General features: G+C 38.2%; 1 protein-coding gene across 1 annotated transcript in view; it reads left to right on the forward strand.

Moving 5' to 3' along the window:
* Positions 1–20,785, forward strand: part of gbe1b (glucan (1,4-alpha-), branching enzyme 1b) — a 99,849-nt gene that overhangs the window by 53,169 nt on the left and 25,895 nt on the right. The window contains exons 11-13 of the mRNA XM_086262123.1: positions 660–770; positions 865–1,036; positions 15,741–15,925. Coding sequence (XP_086118249.1) covers positions 660–770; positions 865–1,036; positions 15,741–15,925 — 468 coding nt within the window. The remainder of the gene's footprint in view (positions 1–659; positions 771–864; positions 1,037–15,740; positions 15,926–20,785) is intronic.

A 20,785-nucleotide genomic window follows, 5' to 3' on the forward strand; every position in this document is an offset into this window, starting at 1 on the left:
GACAGGCTGTATGTCTATTGCCAAGGGTTCTTGGAGGGCACTTTTAGAAATGATAATGTTACTGTAGCTTTCTAGCATTTCTTATTTATTAAACCCACTCTCTGCCAACTGCGGTACATATAATTATTTCAGCTCTACTATTATTTGTTAATGGAATGGCAATTACAGCCAGTTAGTACGACTGTATAGCAACATTCTGTGGGAGGATAGGCTTTGGGTGCATGTTTTGGTGACCTCCGTGTTTGCTTCTGACCTCTGTAAATGACTCCTTTGGCAGAAAGTGTGCATGTAGGCAGGCTAGCGGAGGGGCATTGATTCCATGTTTGGATTTATTGTTGAATCCCTCCGTTTGGATGAGAGGCTCTGACCTTGCCCATCTCAGGTGGAGAGAGCTGATGCCTTACTACCCATGGGCTGTAGTGAAGTTATTAAAAACTCCATTACCACCATTCAAAGATAGACATAACTCACAGTGCGGATATAGAGATGTCAAAACAGAGATTGATCTGAGAGAGAAGTGTAACCCAGAGAAAACTCAGGAAAGGAAGAAAGACTGAACTGAAACACTGAGCTTTAGGCATCAGTCAGGGCCAGAACAGCTCTCTCAGCTACACATCTATCACACCCTTTTTCAATAACCCGTCTCTGTCACTGTTTAGATCCTGAAGGAGTTAAAGGATGAGGACTGGAACATAGGCAATATCGTCCACACACTGACCAACAGGCGATACGGAGAGAAGTGCATAGCTTATGCCGAAAGTCACGATCAGGTAAACTTTTCTACAACGTCTTGTGTTGTGCCAGTGAAGTCTGCATTAGTTCAGCGTGAACGTATGAATAATGAAACACGGACTGCCTTTGCAGGCTCTGGTTGGCGATAAGAGCCTGGCCTTCTGGCTGATGGACAAGGAGATGTACACCAACATGAGCTTCCTGATCCCCATGACAGCCATCATAGACCGTGGCATGCAGCTGCATAAGATGATCCGCCTCATCACTCATGGCCTGGGTGGAGAAGGCTACCTCAACTTCATGGGTGAGTCACCATGCTAATCCATAAAATCTAACATTTCATGGATTTTATATGCCAGATTTATATTTTAAGCAGGCTTTAAGAAATATTGCATTGAACTTGTTATCTTTAACAAGATTCTTTTTCGTGTCATGTAGTATAGTTCTGTTATTTTTATTGTACTTTTTTTATAACAATCATAGCAAATTCAAACCTTTAAAATCTTCAAATATTCCTTGCCGTTTATTCAAACATGACAGCTTAAAGATTTCTAATATGCTTTGCAGGTAATATGAGAGTGATTTTGCATAACTAAATACAATATGTATGTCATAAATTCTCATTTTTACATAAGATAAAATAAAACAGACTACATGACTTCTTGCTATTTGATTAGGCAATGTTGTTAGATAATCATACCACATAACAACATGGTTCAGCTAACATTGAAATGCTGAACAGTCAAGAGGTGATGAAGGTCATGATTGTGAGGCAGCACCCCTCTGTTTGGCTCATTTTTTATTAAAACGGCGAGGAGAATCATTTCAGATCCCCCTCATGCACCGCATTCTTCCTGAATTTGAACTTCTTCCCTCAGGCAGACACAACAATCCCTTAGTGTTCACTGAACTGATATAAATATTCATTTATTCTCCTGTCCATCCAAGTGTTACGCAGGCAACAAGCAGTAAGAGGCTTTAGGATAAATATTTAATTGATAAGGTTATCCCTACCTAGTGCTGTTATTACTCTAGCTACAGTTATTTTCTGTATACCCTTGTAGCATACTGTGCTTTTTTGTTTGAGCGTGAAATAGAAAATAAATAAATAAATGAATTCTTTTTACCATTTCAATAATGAAAATGCAAATTCATCAAGGCTAAAAATAACTCGATGAATTTTTCATTCGGGGAAAGTGCTCATTTATATGGTTTGTTGTATTTCTTTCATGGAGCTGAAGTAGCTTGCTGCCAATAAGTCAAGGCCGATGATAAGCATCAAAGGGCCATTTTGAAGTGGGGCTGACATCGCTTTGCTGACTTGATCATAAAATACAGGGCAAAAGCCGTCAAACAGGTCCCCTCCCCTTTGCTCAAATGGAGTCGGTTCTCAGTCATTGCTGAAATGCTCTTCATTTTCAACTCATCGTCTGAGCCAGGGGCATGACTTTGTCAAGGCCTGCTGGTAAAGATAATAAAGTGATAATTAATGATGATGGAAGTTGACCTTGGTTCAAAGGAAAGGATTTCCTTGAACGTGCCACTCACTAACTTAATGTAAATACTGCTTGTACGTGTGATCCAAAGCATTTTAGCTCCACCTGGTGACCAGGTGCTCAGGTCAAACAATAAAACAATTCCTGTGCTGACCATTTGAATTTGTTATCAATCCCTGTTCACCAAGATGTCCAATTTTTACCTCGGGAAAAGACTGTCGACTTCTGATAAGTGGATTGATGTGCTTGTTGAAAAGAAGCACAGTCAAAACAGCTGTTCTCAATGGACAATCATAACAGGGCAGTCCATAATGATTAGGATGTCAGAAAAGACAACTGCAGGACAGTTGATAGTAATTATATCTGATTCTCTGGCTAAAGTATAGCTCAGAGGCACTCGTTGCTGCACTCTTGGCGCTTGTCTCGCATGGATTTTGCTGCCACGTTTACTTTCAACCACTCTGGCAGTTTCAGAATCACGGTGAGTTGATGAGACAAAACAATACTTGAAAAGTCGATTTGACAGTGATTTCATTAATTCAATCACTCTTTTGTGGCAAATACTACAAAATTTGCTCACTTGCTATCCCGGCCTAAACCCACCCACGGAGCAATTTTCCATTGATTAGAGGTCGGAATGGTGCATCAATGTGTGGACTCAAAGTGGGTTAAATTTTAGTTCAAAAGGGAAAGTTTAGCAGACATCTAAATCACACCTAGCTGTTGTGTGAACACAATTTCAACAGCTTTACATTGAAACACTGTTGCCTCACAGCAACAAGGTTGTGGGTTGAAATTAGATAAATAGTAAGAGATATAGATATATAGAGAGAGATGGTGTGGAGCACCCATTATTTTGTTGTACATGTACAATAACAATAAATTATTCAAAGAATAATTTATATTCAAAGGATTTTACAACAGTTTAGGAGTTAGATCTGTTTTTTATACACAGACCTCTGTTTTCAGAGGCTCAAAAGTAATTCAACAAACTTACAGTGTTTTAAGTATAAGGACTGGATTTAATCCTTGAATGAAAGTCTGCCCTAAGTCTAGAACCCATGTTTGTTGCATTTGGCTGAATCTGAGCCAGGACTACAGCGGTCAAGAAATTGACTCTCAGATACAAATCATTACTAAAAATTGATATCGGATTAGATGGACTCATTTGCAACAGTATCGATTTGAACAGCGCAGTCTTCGCCTCCTCCAGCTGATACACAGCTTCACACAGCACCTGCATTCAGGCAGGTACGTGGCTCTTCCACTCAGTAGCAGCAGAAGTAGTTCACATTCACTGACACTTAACAATGCTTTAGAAGGAATTTTGAGAAGTCAGTGCTCCCAGTTCATTGTAGTACTAAAGAGCTTTCATATCTTTGCACTATGTCAGTTAACTTAAAAAATAGCATCATCATTTAAGTTATTGTTTGTATTGTTCTAATAAAAATAAAATGAATAATGCCTCTTAATTTTTGGTATGTATGGTATAGAGTATTTTCCTGGGTATCAGTGTTGCACTTGTACTGATGAATGTAAGATTTCTGCTACTTCAGCAGTCCCATCATTAATAAGCAATAGTGACCCAGTTCTGCTGGCAGCCATACAGCCCATGCCGGCACACTGCTTCCTCCATGTTTGACAGATGATCCAGTATGAGTCACATCATGACTTTTTCCTTTCCTTCTCCATATTTTTCTCTTCCCATCATTCTAGTTAATCTGGGTTTCATCTTTACAAGGCATTTTTTCAGAACTGTGCAGGCTCTTTTAGAGATTTTTTTGGTGAACTTTAAATTGGACTTCTTAAGCTTAAGTGTAACCAGTGGGTTTGCACCTTGTTATAAACTCACTGTATTTTCATTCATGAAAACATCTCTTGTTTTCAAAGATTGACTTACCACCTGAGAGTGTTCTTGAGTGGGCTAGATGTTGTGAAGGGTGATTTCTCAACCATTGAAATAAATCTATCGCCATGCACTTTAGTTGTTTTCATTGGTCTTTCTGGCCTTTTTGTGTTGCTTATTATTATTATTATTATTATTATTATTAATAATAATAATAATAATAATAATAATAATAATAATAATAATGTACCTTATTACATCAAAATTCGTTTTTAGCTCATATTGAAAGTTCCAGTGGAAAGCTACCAGATACAAGTTTAACACCTTGAATCGACTTAAGGTCTTTGAGATGACATGCCAATATTAAGGGAACTGGAATTTCATTTGTGTTAAAAGTGGCACGCCAGAAAATCATAACCTCAAGCAAATAATTTCATATCACAGATATTTGTTGTGTTGCACACAATTAAATTAATCACTGTTGATAGATAATTTGACAAACTTCATTTTCCAAATTGTTATAATTGTTGCTATAAAATTGGTGCAACTTTGATTCCATTTGTCATGCTAATCTGTCAGCCACAGAGGTTGTAGCATCACTGCTTTGAAAGTGACCAAGCACAATAGTGGAGGTTTTTTGTTTTATTTTGTTTTATTTTTTTTAACCAACCAAGCAAGTGGAATTCCTCTTGAAGGGTTGAGCTGTATGCGGCAGTGTTAATCTGCTGTAGCACTTGCCAACCAGGCAATCTGCCCTGTGTGACTGCTTCTTTGTGAGCTTGGCTGCTGAGTTCCACACATGCATATTGTTAAATCTACCTGGAATTTAATTGTACAAGTTTCAAAGAACACTCTCACCTGTGAAAGGAAATTATTTTCTTGTGACTATGTTTTCTTTTGACACAAATGTCAGTCCATAGAACAGATCTCACCTGGCCATAAAACTGTTTACAACCCACCTGACGAAATAGTTTTCATTATCTGAAAATGGGGAACTGTAATTCCTAATTATTTAACCCCTTGATTTGAACCTGGAAGTCTACACTTCACACATTATTCATTTAAAAAAAAAAAAAAAAAAATGTATGGTAAGTAATTGTTTACATAGGCAAAATTACAAAAACCTATTAACCTAACTGTATATGTCCATAACATAATTACTTTCACCAGCACTGGCTCACACTAGTTGGATGGTCTATATGTCCAATTAACCCCACACAGGGAGTCAATTTGGTTGTCACATAATTGCATTACAATTGCTCAAAAGGTAACGAGTCCAGAAATCCTTTTGACAGGAATTTTCAGAAATGATGGGAAACACAAAGCTAGCTGGCTATATCTGTTTTGACTGTGTCCCAGAAGCTACACCTATAACATTGGGCCTTAATACATTTTATATGGGTGATTTAAAAACAATAAAATATGCTTATACAATGAGGAAAGAAATGGCTGTAGACATCAAAACAGTCACCAGACAGTAAACTATTTTTATTTATTTACTTTTTTTTTTTTCTCTGTGGCATTTTAACATAGATATTGGCATTTGAAGCTCTGTATAAATCCGTCATGAACGTTAGCCACATCTTCAACTGAAAACAGTCGGGCTGAATTAATGATACACAAGTCATTATTTTGTTGTCCTCTATATTGATTACATTATGCAAACATTTACAGTGTATGTTGGAATAAAATTACTCTAGCTCTAGACTAAAAATGACAATCTTAATAATTGAAGTCACAAGTTCGCAAATCTGGAGTTCAGTCAGTAAATCAACATTGAAGGTGAAAGTTAGAATTGGATATAAATATAGCTAAACCAGTCTTCTGTTCATAAGAGGCGGATGTGACTGGACTGAAAAAGAAAATCGTCTTAGGAGACTTATTACTGAGATCTGACGGTTTTCATAAAGGCAGGAGGTTCAAGAGTATTTTCAAAGAAGGTTGAAGTCATCCACATTTAAATGACCTGTATATAAGTGGAGCTCATACCATGTACCATTGAGTATTCTCAACCCGGCAAAAGGCTTCAAAAGAGTCATTTACGTAAATGCACATGCTTAAAGATAAAAATGAAATCTCCCTATTGAAAATTGTTAGTTATTTGATTTTCTAAATTTAGAGTTTGCAGAATTAGACAAGTGAGACAAACCCAGAATTCAAACTTAAATGTAAACCATTCTGTCAAGTCGAGACAATCCAGTCAAGTAAAACTCAGTGGTTTGAAGAGCAGATATATGAAAGAAGGCCAGTATAAAGGAAGCAGAGAAAGAAATATTGTTCTCTTTTGAAAACTGCTGTCAGGCTGACTAAAATAATTCTGCTATCACATTATGATAAGTAATAGTGGGTGAAAGTGTTTTCAAAAGAACATAAAATGAGGGAGCTGATGAAACATGAAAGTCTACAAAAACACAAGACGCTGAAGTTGATTATTACGAACTTTTCCAAGTTCAGACCAGTAGACGAGTGGTAGAAAATGCTCGGGACAAAAAATATCAAGTAAATCTGAGATGACACACCGTGTCAATGGATCAATGATGGCAGAGTCATTTAGCCAGTGCTGAGCAAGAGCAAATTGTTTGAGCAAGCAAATCAATTTGAAGTGCCTAGACTAGAAAAACCCATTTATTTACTCATGACCAAAAGCAAACACTACACAGCAAGAGGACAAAGGGAGCATCCGCATTTGAGGGGCTCAGAGACGGATACTGTAAAGGATGTTGGAGTGTGAGTGACATTAAAGCACCAAGTGGCGTGGCAGTAATGAAACGCTTCAGTGGTTTTATCATTACATCAGCAGGGACAAAATGGAAGTGCTCTAACTTCCTGACTTTCAGTGCTCACAGAGACTTAAGATAACCTTGCAGATTTACAGTCTAAATTATTGAGCTAAAACTTCTCCGAGCACTTTGCATTCATAGAGAGCTACAATGCAACAGGCAACTATTATACTGCAGCCTTGGACAATGAATTGAAAACCAGCTCTTTCTCCTCATACATTTCAAATACATAATCCCACTGAGAGCTAAATGTGCTTTGAGGCCTGTGGTTCGGGATGAATGTGCCAGTCCCATCCCTGCTGTTGGACCAGTAAAGCTTATTTAATGTGCAAACTTGGAGCAGGAGTGCATATTAACACAGTAACAAGAAATCAATCTAGCAGGTGCAAATAATCATTGCATCATGTCTAGCTTTGTTTTATTTATTTATTTTATTGTACTGCATCTAAAACCTTCTGTGACTCGCCTTCTGATCTCTTCTGATTCACTCATTGATCTTACTTTGCCAGAATCCCTCCAATGGAAAACAGATTGATCCTTGGCTGCTTCTTGGGCTGCTAATTACTGAGGGGACTGTGTCACTGTCAAGCCCTTATCTGATGCAGAGCTGTGTAGAGGAGTAATGGAACGTGCCACCTGAAAAGCTGCCTGAGACATAACCTTGTGTAAACATAGTTGCCCTCAATTAATCATATCATTGTTAGGGCCTCCATGAGCTTTCTGACACTGTTCCAGCATTAAGTATGTGTATAAAGTCTTGCCTTAGTACAACTGCTTACATATACCTTTTCTTAAAACATTTAAAGGTTATAATATAAAAATATTTAAGTATTAGATATTTATAAATTTCCATCAACCCACTTATCCCATTCAGGGTTGCATGAGACTGAAGCTTATTCCAGCTGCATCTAGTAAAGTCTATCTATTGCCATTAGCATTTATAATATCTAATAAATGAAAAATGTAATGGTCAAGAAGAAACAGGAGAAACACCCTTCAACCATGCAAGTGTTGTAACAGAAAAATACATATAAATGACACTGGGGAAGACAGGAACAGAGCACTTATGTGCTCGTTACCAGTGTTGGTTAAGTTACTTGAAAAAAGTCATTAGTAACAAATTACTTATTACTTCTTCAAAAAGTAATTCCGCTACTTTACTGATAACTAAGTAACTACTTATTTCAAAAGTAAGTAGTTTCTTAGTTACTTTTTAAAAACACGATACACAACCTGAATAGGTAATAAAGCAATAGACCTTTGAGACCAATTCTACTTTCTCTGCATAATCCATCATATAAATTGCAATCAAATGAAAAAGTCTCTTTTTAAAACTTGTTTTATTAGTTTTAATCTTTTAACTTTATGGACACTGCATCAAGCAAAAATGTAATTATATGCAACAGACTTTGACTTGAAGAAATTTGTTTAACATTTAAACCTATTTTCTGCATATTCCAGCATATAAAATAACATTTTTTGTTTTTACACTCACTCTTTCAAATAAATGCAAGTAAAACACAGCAGAAAATAAATAAAATCAAAGACTCTGCGCCACTAAGTCCTGTCGCTCTTAAATGTATTTTTCTATTACTTTTTCTAATCTATTACTTTTTTGCAATAGTTATCCCTTACTTTACTCGTTACTTGAAAAAAGTAATCAGATTACGGTAACCCATTACTTGCAAGGCGTTACTCCCTATCTCTGCTCATTACCTTATGGTGAGTTGCATCAGATGGCGGGGGAGGATGTCAGCATTGATGGCACACCCAAACAGTTATTGACGTAAGATGATTGGCACCTGATGTGGTGGCAACTGAGCCAGAGCCAGGTGGAAACCAGAGGTAAAGGGAGCCAGCAGGCTGCAGGAGGAGTCCTGTGAAGCTTGGATGGCTTGTGGTTCTGGAGTTGGGTGTGGGAATTCAGTTCTGGGATGGCAATTTTCCTTTTCAAGAAAGAGGGCTGGACGGTATGTTCCAAATTTAGTTGTATCCCACTCTTTAGCCTCCCTGGGATGGTCTACGGCAGGGTACCGGAAAGTAGAGTCTATCCATTAGTTGAACCTTGCATGCAGCAGGACCAATACAGTTATTGTCCCAGTTGTGGAACACTGAACCAGCTTTCTATATTTTTCAGAGTATTAAAGGGTATTGCGAAGTTTACCCAACAAATCTAGATTTGCTTTGTGGTATTATCCTTGTAGGTAATCCATCTATATAATACTAAAACACGTCTCCATATTTTATATGAGACAGCGTGCCTTTCATACGTTATTAGGATTTTGTTTATCTGTGTATTAAATGGTAAATGGCATGTATTTGTATAGCGCTTTACTAGTCCCTAAGTACCCCAAAGCGCTTTACACATCCAGTCATCCACCCATTCACACACACATTCACACACTAGTGATGGCAAGCTACATTGTGGCTTATTAGGGTGAGAATCCATCATATTTCATCCTTGAACAGAATGTGCTATCTGGTTTATTTCAGCTGTGAGGAGGTAGAGGAAGGTGATTATCATGGTGATTAATGCGGGCATATGGGAGGAACTTTGCCGTGTTATCGTAGAAGAGAGGAAAATGATTACCTAATGGAGGTGTGTCTAATGTGTTTCTTTAAAGCTGAAATCAAAGAAGAGTCAAAAGCTTCCACAGGTTACTGAATCAATTTCTCCAGGAAACCAATCATCTCCACTAGACTTTATAAAATAATAACACTGGAAAACTGAAAGTAAATAGGCAAAAGAGGCATGTGCACTTATCCCGTTAATGAATGTAGCTCTTTCAAGAGTTTTTATCAAAGCACCAGCCAGTATCCCGGCTTTTGCTGTCTAGGACAGAGCTTAGCAGGCAGATCACGTTTTTTTTCCCTCTTTCTCGGACCCTGGTGTTTTGTGCATGCAGGTGTTTGAACGTGCCCTCGCTGCTTCCATATGGCACCCACGCTGCCAGAGGAAAAAAGTATGACAAAGAAAAGCTTAATGCTGCTGGCTTATAAATAAAAAGCAATTCATACCGAAACATTTTCTCAAAGTTAGTAAAATATTATGCATTTCTGGGAAGATTTCTGTTGTATGTTGTATTTGTGCAGTTTGTGGCAATAAATTAAGTCACATGATGCTGAAATATTGCAAGTGCAGCCTGGTGTAAGCGCTTCTTTAAATTATTTTTTTCTACTTGTGCTTTCACTAATGCTTTCTCATCCCAGCATGTAATATAATGCCATCTTGCCAGATGCCTCCTGCGTCTCCCCATTACGCGCAAGGTGTCCTTTGGCGTTGGTGCCTTGATGCATCAGCAGTATTGGCTGCTTAGCGATAACGGTGCTATTTAAGATACCTAAGTTAGAAGGGTGGAAAAGTGGTGTCAGTGGTCTAAGTTGCAATTGACTGTGGTCCCCTTCCTATTGGGACCTTCGTGTTTGGGGCTTTATATGCTTTATTTTTACTTGCTTTTTACTTTCACATTGACTCGCTTATCAGGTTTAGGCATTAGACAGCTACCTTATAAGGGTATAGAGATTAAGTCACCTTGGTATTATACCCCAGGGATGAGAATGAGTCCTGAGAGCTATGGTTAAGTTCTTTCTGTCTGAAACAGAAATTTAATCCATTGTTTCCTTTGGGTTCTATTCCATTTAGAGTTCACTGTTATTTCTTATAAGCAGACCAAGAGGTGTACACACAAAGTTATCATTCATTTCACAGTTTTGGTGATCTGTTGTGCATCATGTACTGTATGGTACATCTTTGCTGATAATGCGAAAACCAAATATATATTTTTTGCATTAACTTCAACATCGTATTTACTGACTCACATTGTTTGTGAGTCTGTAAACATCGAAAAACTATTGGAAAACCCACTGAAATTGGGGAAATTATTCATATTTCAGTTTGATTGAGTCGTCATTTCCCTAAACAGCAAATAGTACAATACTAAAATTGTTTCATTTATGCATTTTGGCCTGTGCATACAGTATATCGTATATGATGACATTAGCTGTTCTATTTACATGTACATATACAGAAACCTTTTTTCAGATGGCTATCTATGGCACACTGCATTCTTTGATGTTTCCTTTAAGAGACGTGGATATCTTGTGTACAGATATTCTGGGAATATTTTTGTTGTTGTTTTTAATTATAATGGTGTTACCAAAAAATCAATATTTGTTACTTTCATCCTGCGTAAACCTGCATTGGTGCTATATAATGAATAAAAGCCACTGAGGTTTCTTTACAATACAAAAATGACAGTAGAGATCATGCTTTAGAGGCCGTTAATGCCTTTAGAATACTTTTTTCCTCCTTTCTTTCATTTTAATTGCAATGTATTGCAAAAGTGTCAATATTTTATTTATTTTTTTATGGTTTAGTGTCTTGACACGAAGCTAAAAACGTCACATTTAGAAATAGTCTGTAAAGGTGCAGTAGAGCTACCAGTGTCTCTGCCTTGGCCTGCAGGGCCCTAATGTTTTATGGAGGACCCTCAATAATGCATGGTCTTTGATAATAATTTCGCAACCGTGAGTACACTACATACTCAAAACTGGCTTTGAACTGTGACTGTGATACACATTGCCCATGGTGGAATACCTGTGTAAAGCATTTGTAGCTTGTATCTTTGTGGATGTGTTCTCAGTGGTATATGAATTACAACAGGTTCTTTGGCTTTTTGCAGTCTGAACTGTGCATTGCATGCCACTGCATTGATCCATTCCTCTCCCTTTCTACACCAGAAAAATGTACAATGATTCTTTTGGTGCTTTCACTCCCAACACCTACCCATACTGTATGCAACATACTGCAACACAGAGCCATTTCCCTTGGGCGTGTTGAAAATCATTGTGGGACATGTAGGAACTCAAAAGTGCTGTAGATGTTAACGAGCCAGGCTGAGGGTGGATACAGCAAAATAGTACATTATGCATCAGACATAAAATATTGACGTTTGACAGTGAAATAACATCTAAATTTAGATTTTTTTTTTCTTTCTTTCTTTCTGACGAAGGAGTTCCTTGAGGGGTTTAAAACATTTGAGAGTATTGCTTTGTGCCTTTTTACATGTATTGGCTCAGAGATTACTATATGCTTACTGTGATGATATTTGTACAATAAAATATGTATCTTTTCATGAGGGAATGATATATTTCATTCCGCACAGTCTTCTCTTCCATAGTTTACATTGTCAGCTCAGTTACAATGTAATTTTTTTTTTTTATGTTATTCCAGTTCTCGGTATACAAGTCATACATTCTTTACACTGAAAATGCATTAATATGCTTATTTAAAACAACTCCACTTACAAAGCATGGGGATAGCACTATATCTTCATGTGTATTGTAATCTTTCAATTACTCAAATAGTGAAAATACAACATACTGAATGCCACAAATGGGAAAAGAATAACATCTCTTGCATAAAACTGCAAATATGTTGGGATGTCTTATGATCAGTAGTACATAATATCATCAAAAGAGTAAGAATAAGGGACAAGGGAAGGACTCAATAGTAAATGACCGTGATCTTCGAGCCTTCTAGCAGCACAGCAATAATCCTGTAGTGGAAATTACTGCGTGGGAGCACTTCCAAAAAGCATTATATCATTTTGCATCACTTAGTCCGAGCCTTTCAGTTAAATGCTCGTTAGTGTCTTTGGTTTGTTTTTGTTTGTTTTTGAAACGTATGGCGTGTAACTATTGAGCAAAGAAAAACGATTGTGTTGATGCATTAAGAATGGTCTTAAAACTGTCAATTTCTTCCCTAAGACTCATACGACACCTGATCACTGGGGAGATTGGCATTTTAGGTAGCCTCCCTAGTGGAGGAAGAACACTCAGAAGAACTTGTCCTTTTGCTTAGGGGCAGTTAATGCCAACTGACATATCCATTGCCACCTGTGGCCAGGGCCAAGACATAGCCTACAGCAGCTGTAACATCAGTGGAGGAATTGCCCAGCTGTCTTGATAAAACAGACAGGAGGAAAAAAAAACCAAAGATGATGTCCAGAGGAGAGCCTTTACTTCCTGTATTAGTGCCTTCACACAGTCCTAGATTTCTTTAGCTCACAGGCTGATGAAAACTGGCTTCAGGTGTGTTATAAATAAACTCAAGAAGGTGGCAAGGATAAATTTTGCTGTTTATTCTCTTAAACTTCAGAGCACTCGGGAACTTTTCGCACCCACATACAAAATTCCCAGTGATGTAAGGACAAGACTGGAACAAGACTGACATTATCAATATCAGCAATGAACATGAGTAAACAAAGTCAGATGATATCAACATCATGGCCTTCCAGAAGGGTTTTATAGTCTATAGCTCACACAGTGTAGGCAAATTTCAGTTTGTGAAAACAGGAGTGGCGTTTCAAACAGTGGAGAAACCTATCTCAGTAGATCTACAATGCAGGATCTGTTCATTAATCAGTAAACAGAATCAAGATCAACACCAAAAGAAACTAAGCCATCACCTGTATACAATTTCTGGCCACCTAATGAGGTACAGAATAGATCCTCACAAAGCTGCTCATTAACACAGATATCTACTGTAATCAACCAATCACATGGTAGAAACTCAATGTATTTAGGGGTGTGAGTATTACAATGACCTTGTGAAGTTCAAACCAAGCATCACAATTTGAAAGAAAATGTGGTATTGAATGAGGTGATCTGATTATTTCAGAAACGACTGCTCTCTTGGGATTTTCACACACAACTATCTCTAGTGTTTGCAGAGAGTGGTCCAAAAAAGAGAAAGTATCCAGTGAGTTTCAGTTCTCTGGGCCATACAATCAAGCTATCTCTGAATGCACAACACGTGAAGTCAGAGCTGATGGGCTACAACAGCAGAAGACCACAGCAGGTGTCATTCCTGTGAGCTAAGAACATGGAACTTAGGCTACAACTCACACTAGCTGAGCAAAAATTGGACAACAAAAGACTGAAACAATGTTTCCTGGTCTGATGAGTCAGTTTCTGCTGTAACATTTGGATAGCAGGGTCAGAGTTTGGTGTCCAAAAAGAGTTTAAGCTGCCTGTGGTGGATATTTTCTATATTTTCCTTTGGGTCCCTTAGTACTAACTGAACATTATTTAAACAGCACAGCCTCTACTCAAATGGCCTCCACAGTTATCAGAACTAAATCCAATAGAGGATCTTTGTAGAATTGGAAATTTGCATAATCAAGAATGTACAAATGGTCAGCCTGCAGTGACTTTGAGAATATCAGCATGTCAATATGGACCAAAATCTCTGAAGAAGTTTACAGGACCTTGGTGTCCAAGGTGGCACACTATACTTGTTTGCCACAAAATTAACTAGCACTTCTGCACCCTTATAGTGTTATATGTTCCACCTACTTACTATTGTAATTTGTGACCATGAGATCTGAAAAATGGACTGGTCAACTGGTGTAAAATTAAAGGTTTTGATACACACCCTGTACAATAATACTGAGAAAAATAAATGAATTAAAACAATTAGCAGTAACTAAATCTCATTGAATACTAAAACTGTAGTCACCATTTTCATTACAGTATTCAGCATTAACATGTGGGAAATAAAAGGTTTCAACTTTGGTTTGTGCACTTTTTGCACAATAAACACTTAAAGTCAAATCCATGCAGTGTGCAATGTTTGACTTTCTCACTAATCTCCAACTAAATGAAGTATAGGTTTTGTGCTTTTAATATATGAAATATTAGTACAATTCAATAAAGTAGTGTACACAATCCTCTTGGTTGAGTGCAGGGAAGAAAGTCTGTTTTTGACTGGTGGTGCTGAGGTGTAATTCTCTCCTTAACATTTCAAGTTCACTTGTGTGGGAGGCTTGTTATTCATGCAGATGTCAGAAGAAAAAGCACTCTCTCACTTTCTCTCGCTCTCTCTCTCTCTCTCTCTGCTGCCCTAATTCCTAGGCAAGTGCTGCAGTGTGCTTGTTCTGTTGGCAGTTCATGTCTTATTGTTTGCTACTACTTTAACACCTACATAATGTATTTCATTAAAATCTGCTGTCAGTCCCTGTCTGTTCCACTTCATCCCATCACCCCCCCCCCCCCCCCCCTTATTTATTCGTTTTTATTTATTTATTTTTGTTGCCATCATCTTCCGTCTCTGGTTTGTCTTTCTTTTACTGCCAGGAATTCAATTATCCTGGCTGTTGTTTTATGATGTTGTCATGACACCCAGTGACGGATTCATTATCTCATCTCCTTTCTGGCGTGTCTTGATAGTAGCATCAGGTCTGTTATCAGAAAAGTTCCACCGAGTGTGTTCTGTTTTGCTAAATGCGCGCAGTCCGAAGATTCCAGCTTGTTTCTCCTAATTAAGTGAAAGATGAGGAAAAGATGAAATGAACAAACAGGCATTTGAAAGGTGGCAGAATAAGACAGTAATTTAGATATTGTTTTCACAAACACGAATTAAACAGCGATGAGCGAGTGATGAATCTGTTTATTATAGTCTCATTTGTGTGCGAGTTGAATAGCTCTTGGTATTGGTTCTAACACCAAGTTGAAACATTCATGTTGTTATGAAGAACTGAGATTTAAATTCTAATGATGAAAATGTATCCTGGTGAATTCATTTTGCACAAATTGAAAGGGCGAAGCTCAAATGAAAGCTACTGGATTTGGGGCAGATTCTTGGGTTATAAGATGATTGTCACTTGGTGAAATTTAGCTCTCTTTAAAACAGGAAAGTAAGTATCTTCTGGTCAGGTTATGAAAAAAGTGTGATCTCTATCTTTTTATTTTTCTATCTTGTTAAAAATTGCACAAAACCCTAAATGCACCTTATATAGGACAGTATAATAGGGTCTTTTGATTCAAAGACTGTGCCTTTCCGTTCATTATGTACCTTTTTTAATAAAACTTTCTGTGTTGCAGGAAATGAGTTTGGCCATCCTGAGTGGTTGGATTTCCCCAGAGAGGGCAACAATCAGAGTTACCACTATGCCCGGCGGCAGTTTAACCTGGTAGATATGGATCACCTGCGCTACTGTCAGCTCTATGCCTTTGACCGGGACATGAACCGTACTGAAGACAAGTACGGCTGGCTGGCAGCTCCACCTGTAAGAACGTCACACGTTGACTGTACAGTAGGCTTTATGCACGCAATGTGATGAAACGGCAAAAAAAAGAAATCGCTGCAGCAACTTTTCAAACACATATACAATAATAGCCCGTCGTTTCTCAACCAGCTGTTTATAAGTCTGATAAAGGTTTATTTTCTTCAAGATTAAATGTAGTCTCAGCTCACTATCTTCACATACCTGTAAAGTTTCCCTGCACACATTAGAGTTCATTTTGTAAATGTCTTGTTTTTCTGGCTGCTGTCAGGTTGAACAGTAATAGATTTCCTGAAGCTTGTGTCTTTGCCTGCGTTTGAAGCCTCTGGGAGAAGGAAAAAAAATGTTTTTTTTTCTCTTGAGGTGCTGGTAGCAAAGTAATGGGATAATGCAAATGGAGACTTTGGCTAAATTGACAGGGATTAGAAGTGAGTGTGTGTAATTGATTCAAAAATACCTTCCCTCACATCCCTGGGAATCAGTCCCCAGATTAAAGCTACTTCACCTTGCTATGTTACACTCTGTCCTGCGGAGTGCTGCTCGACAGACATACAAATGCAGCAGAGTAGAAAAAAATATCAGAGGGCATAATTAGAGACATGCCTGGTTCACACGGATAATTTCTGCATATTGGCCTATCAGTCAAAAGTGTGTTCTGAGTTACTGGAGGCTCCTACATCCTTTAGAAGTAGATGAGAGACAGAGCTTTGGAGGTAAGGCAAAGGAAAAGCACAGCCTTACTGATTTGTGTGCTGCCTGCTGGGTAAATGAGAAGGAATGCTGATCGTAAATGATGCTACTGGCAGGGAAAGTGAATACATTTGGCACGAGAGCTGACCTGCGGCATACTGTGAGTGCTGTTTTTCTTGGTTCTGTGCATTTAATGTAAAATCATACAGTAGGTCACAGCTATATAATGTACACTTAAGACATCTCGAACATAAATGATGTTCTGTAATAGCAGTTGTGCTGTGCTCTACAGCCAGATTTAGCAGTATGTGTCTTATGGAGGGTCAAAGAGCATGTATATGTGATTAGACTTTCACTTTGTGCGTTTTGTTGCCAAACAAATATCTGAAAGGTTGTTGAGATGTATTTATGTCAAGAACACTAAGGAACAATCTGGCTTTCATCTGATCTTTAAATAGTCATTTGAGTGTCTCAACATACTATAGCAATCAAAGGAGCTTGCAAAGAAAAGCGTCTGGACTTCTTTAAGTTACTTGAAGACGTTTCACCTCTCATCCGAGAAGCTTCTTCAGTTCTAAGGTCCTGTTCGACTCCCATCACCCTCTGGAACACAAACTTGAAGTAATTAGGACCCTACACCACCGGGCAGAACATGTTCCCTCTAAGCCTGAAGGAAAAAAGAAGGAACACACACATGTAAAGGAAGCACTCAAAACGTGCGGCTATCCTAAACGGGCGTTCTTAAAGTCAGCAAAGAGGCACAGAAAAGAAGATCAGACACCAGCGAGGGAGGATAAGAAAGACAGACGCAACAACATTGTCATCCCCTATGTAGCCGGTGTATCAGAAAAACTCAGAAGAGTTTTCTCCCTGCACGACATCCCAGTTTATTTCAGACCCAGCAACACGCTCAGACAAAAACTGGTTCACCCGAAAGACAAAACTCCAAAACACAGACTTAACAATGTGGCGTATGCTGTACAGTGCAGCGAGGAATGCTCAGACCTCTACATTGGAGAGACCAAACAGCCACTTCACAAGCGCATGGCACAACACAGAAGAGCCACCTCCACAGGACAAGACTCAGCTGTCCATCTGCATCTTAAGGATAAAGGACACTCTTTCGAGGATGCCAATGTTCACATTTTGGACAGAGAGGACAGATGGTTTGAAAGAGGAGTGAAAGAAGCCATCTATGTCCACTGTGAGCGACCTTCTTTGAACAGAGGCGGTGGTTTACGACACCAACTCTCTACCATCTATAATCCAGTTTTGAGATCCCTTCCCAGACGCCTTAACGCCCACTCACATCTGATCTCAGGAATTCGCATGATAAGGTGGGGCCAGGTTTCACAATGAACACACCCGAAACTCTGGCTGATTGGGACCCACACCCAGTTTCACACCTTGGCTCAGGCGATTAGAGGATCATCAGGGGGTCCTTTTGTCCCTCTGTGGGGGGATACTCCCACTAGGTTTATATCTGGGACTCTCCACCATTTGACCTTAGAACTGAAGAAGCTTCTCGGATGAGAGGTGAAACGTCTTCAAGCAACTTAAAGAAGTCCAGACGCTTTTCTTTGCAAGCTCCTTTGACTACGATGACCTGGATGACTGAGAACCTTCACAGACATACTATAGCAATATTATCTTGGGGAAAAATGTCTTGGACTTTTTCATTGCTCTCAATGCACATAATATAATAAGGACAAACATTGAATATAACAACACCAATACAGAATATTACCAGATTTATACATGCAATGGTGCAAAACTGCTAGAATCATTATGGAATAAATAAGGGATGGATAACTGGTTACTGTATATACAGTATTTACATGATGTCTTGAGTTGTAGGTTGCAGAAAGAAACTCTACAGATATCTGATTTTGGATTTGTTTAACTCTTGAACGGAGGGCAGGATGTTAGCAAATTTTTAATCCTCACTGTCCGTTTTAGTCTGGTTTATCAAACGGGTGATCCTGATACTGCGAAACACGTCCACTGGCAGCAAACTGACAGATTTGGTGAGAAATGATAGCCTGTCTCTGCTGCTATAATCTAAGTCTATAAATCAACTAATCAGAATATGTACTAACAAATAAACCAGCAGACATCATGCGTTTGAAGATATACGAGACATCGTTTTCAGATTGGCCACCATTGAGTCCATATAAGCCCTATATTTCTCAATAATACAATGTTCTTGTTTTTAGCAATATATACTCATGAATTTGATGCCAGAAATACATTAAAAATAGTATGGGGAAATGGGGCATGTTTATCACTGTGTTGTATCACGTCTTCTTTTCTTACTACTTGTACAGGAAGCTGTTCGAAATATGAGGAGACCACTTGTTTTCAAAGTTTTTATTATTGGATTTGAGGCATCCTTTGTTGGCTCTGGATAATATCAAAATATTTGTCACTGAGTGACAGGTATGAATTTCAGATCTTAATATGGAGCTGTGCTTTTGTAGTGCATGCAAAATGCAGTTTAGCACTATCCTGCTGAAATAAGCAAGTACTTGTGTAGAAAAAGCAGCGTATGTTGCTCCAAAATATAAACATGTGGTTTAACATTAATACATTTAATTAATATAGCATTAAAATCTTCAAAGTAACCAATACTCTATGCACGAATGCATCCCTATGCCTTCATGGATGCTGCCTTATATACATATGTATGTATGCCTGTCTTTTACTTGTAATAGCATGTAGCATTACATCAGTTAGTCAGTACTTGGATAAAATGGTACACACAGATATTATCTCTAAAAAAAAGAAGTTTCTAAGTAGAGGCGTTAATCAATATAGGCATTATGTAAAACTTAAGCTACTCATAAGATATTGAGTAAGTGCCCTGAAGACCAGACAAGAGATAATAAATCAGCTCTAGTGGTTTGTGTGGCTGACCCTGTGTTCCAGTGTCTGTGCACACAGAAACAGCTGAGACAAGAAATTCTTATTCACAGAATGAAACAATATCACAAAAAGAACATCAGAACATCACTCGCAGATAAGGCCAATAAGTGTTCAGAGATTCTGCTATAATAACCAGATGAGGCGAAATCCTTTGTATGGCTCATCAGTGACATTGCCAAGGTAATTGTTCTTAGTGGGGAAAATTCTATAGCTCGGTTAGTTCACTATTTCACTGTAGTGGAAGGATCCAAGGGCATTTTGTAGTTAAAACAAGAAGCATAAGCTGATATGTCAGCAGTTCTCCTTTTTGTCCCTGGTGTAAATGAACTAAGCAGAAATGGAAACATGCAGGGACTTTGCTGAAAAGTGAGATTTGTGCATGTGTCTTTGAAGATGTGCATCTGTGAGTTTTAAAAGGCCAAAGTTTTTGGGCTTGAACTAAAACTCCTCTTCCTTGAGGTGTGCAGCTCTGAATGTATTTTACGATAAAGCAGCACTCACTAGCAAATAAAGCAAAAATAATTTATAGCTCTGACACCAACCATTAGAAATACCCAAGATGCTTTTAATCGCTTGCAATGAAACTTTAGTCAGTTTTTGATGGAAATCGTAAAAATGGTCTATAAATCCAGCAAATCAGAAAAAATGCACTTTGCATAGTTTTTTCCTAATAATAAGGTCATTGGAATCAGCAGTTTGGACGTGAGGCAGTGATTCATTCACATAGTTTTCAATAGAAAACCTTGGGGGCAAAAGTCAAATCATTATTTTTGCCTTTTCCAGCAGCAGGTTACATCTTCAAATGTATTTTCGATGTCTCCTATCTCTCCGGAAACGGAAAATGTTTGCCTGTGGCATATCCAAAGTTAAATCCAATTTTTCTGCCAACTGCGCTGGGTGCGCTGGACTGCAGCTGACTTAATATAAGTTCTAACGAAGAAAAGGGAGCAGAGAAGAGGATAGCATTTTGTGCAAATATTGGATTTTAGCAGTGGACTAGCAAAAATTTACTCATTCAGATTGCTGACTTCAAAAATAAGCTCTTATTGCCTGGCTAAGTTTCAGTCAAAACAGCTCCCAATCAGGGGGATCCTGCTGGCAGTGACAGAAATTTGACAGACTGTGACCTAATGTCATACTAGAGGGTTTTGCTTTCATATCGGGGGACCATTTATTGGCCTCCTAAATAGGTATTTTTCTTGTTCCACACTTGAAAATTATTACATTATAATTTTTATTTTTCCATGA

This window comes from Aulonocara sp. 'chitande type north' Nkhata Bay, linkage group LG14 (genome assembly GCF_057382095.1).
Source record: "Aulonocara sp. 'chitande type north' Nkhata Bay isolate Kocher_YH1m ecotype deep benthic linkage group LG14, A_spYH_male_GT1.1, whole genome shotgun sequence".
NCBI lineage: Eukaryota > Metazoa > Chordata > Actinopteri > Cichliformes > Cichlidae > Aulonocara > Aulonocara sp. 'chitande type north' Nkhata Bay.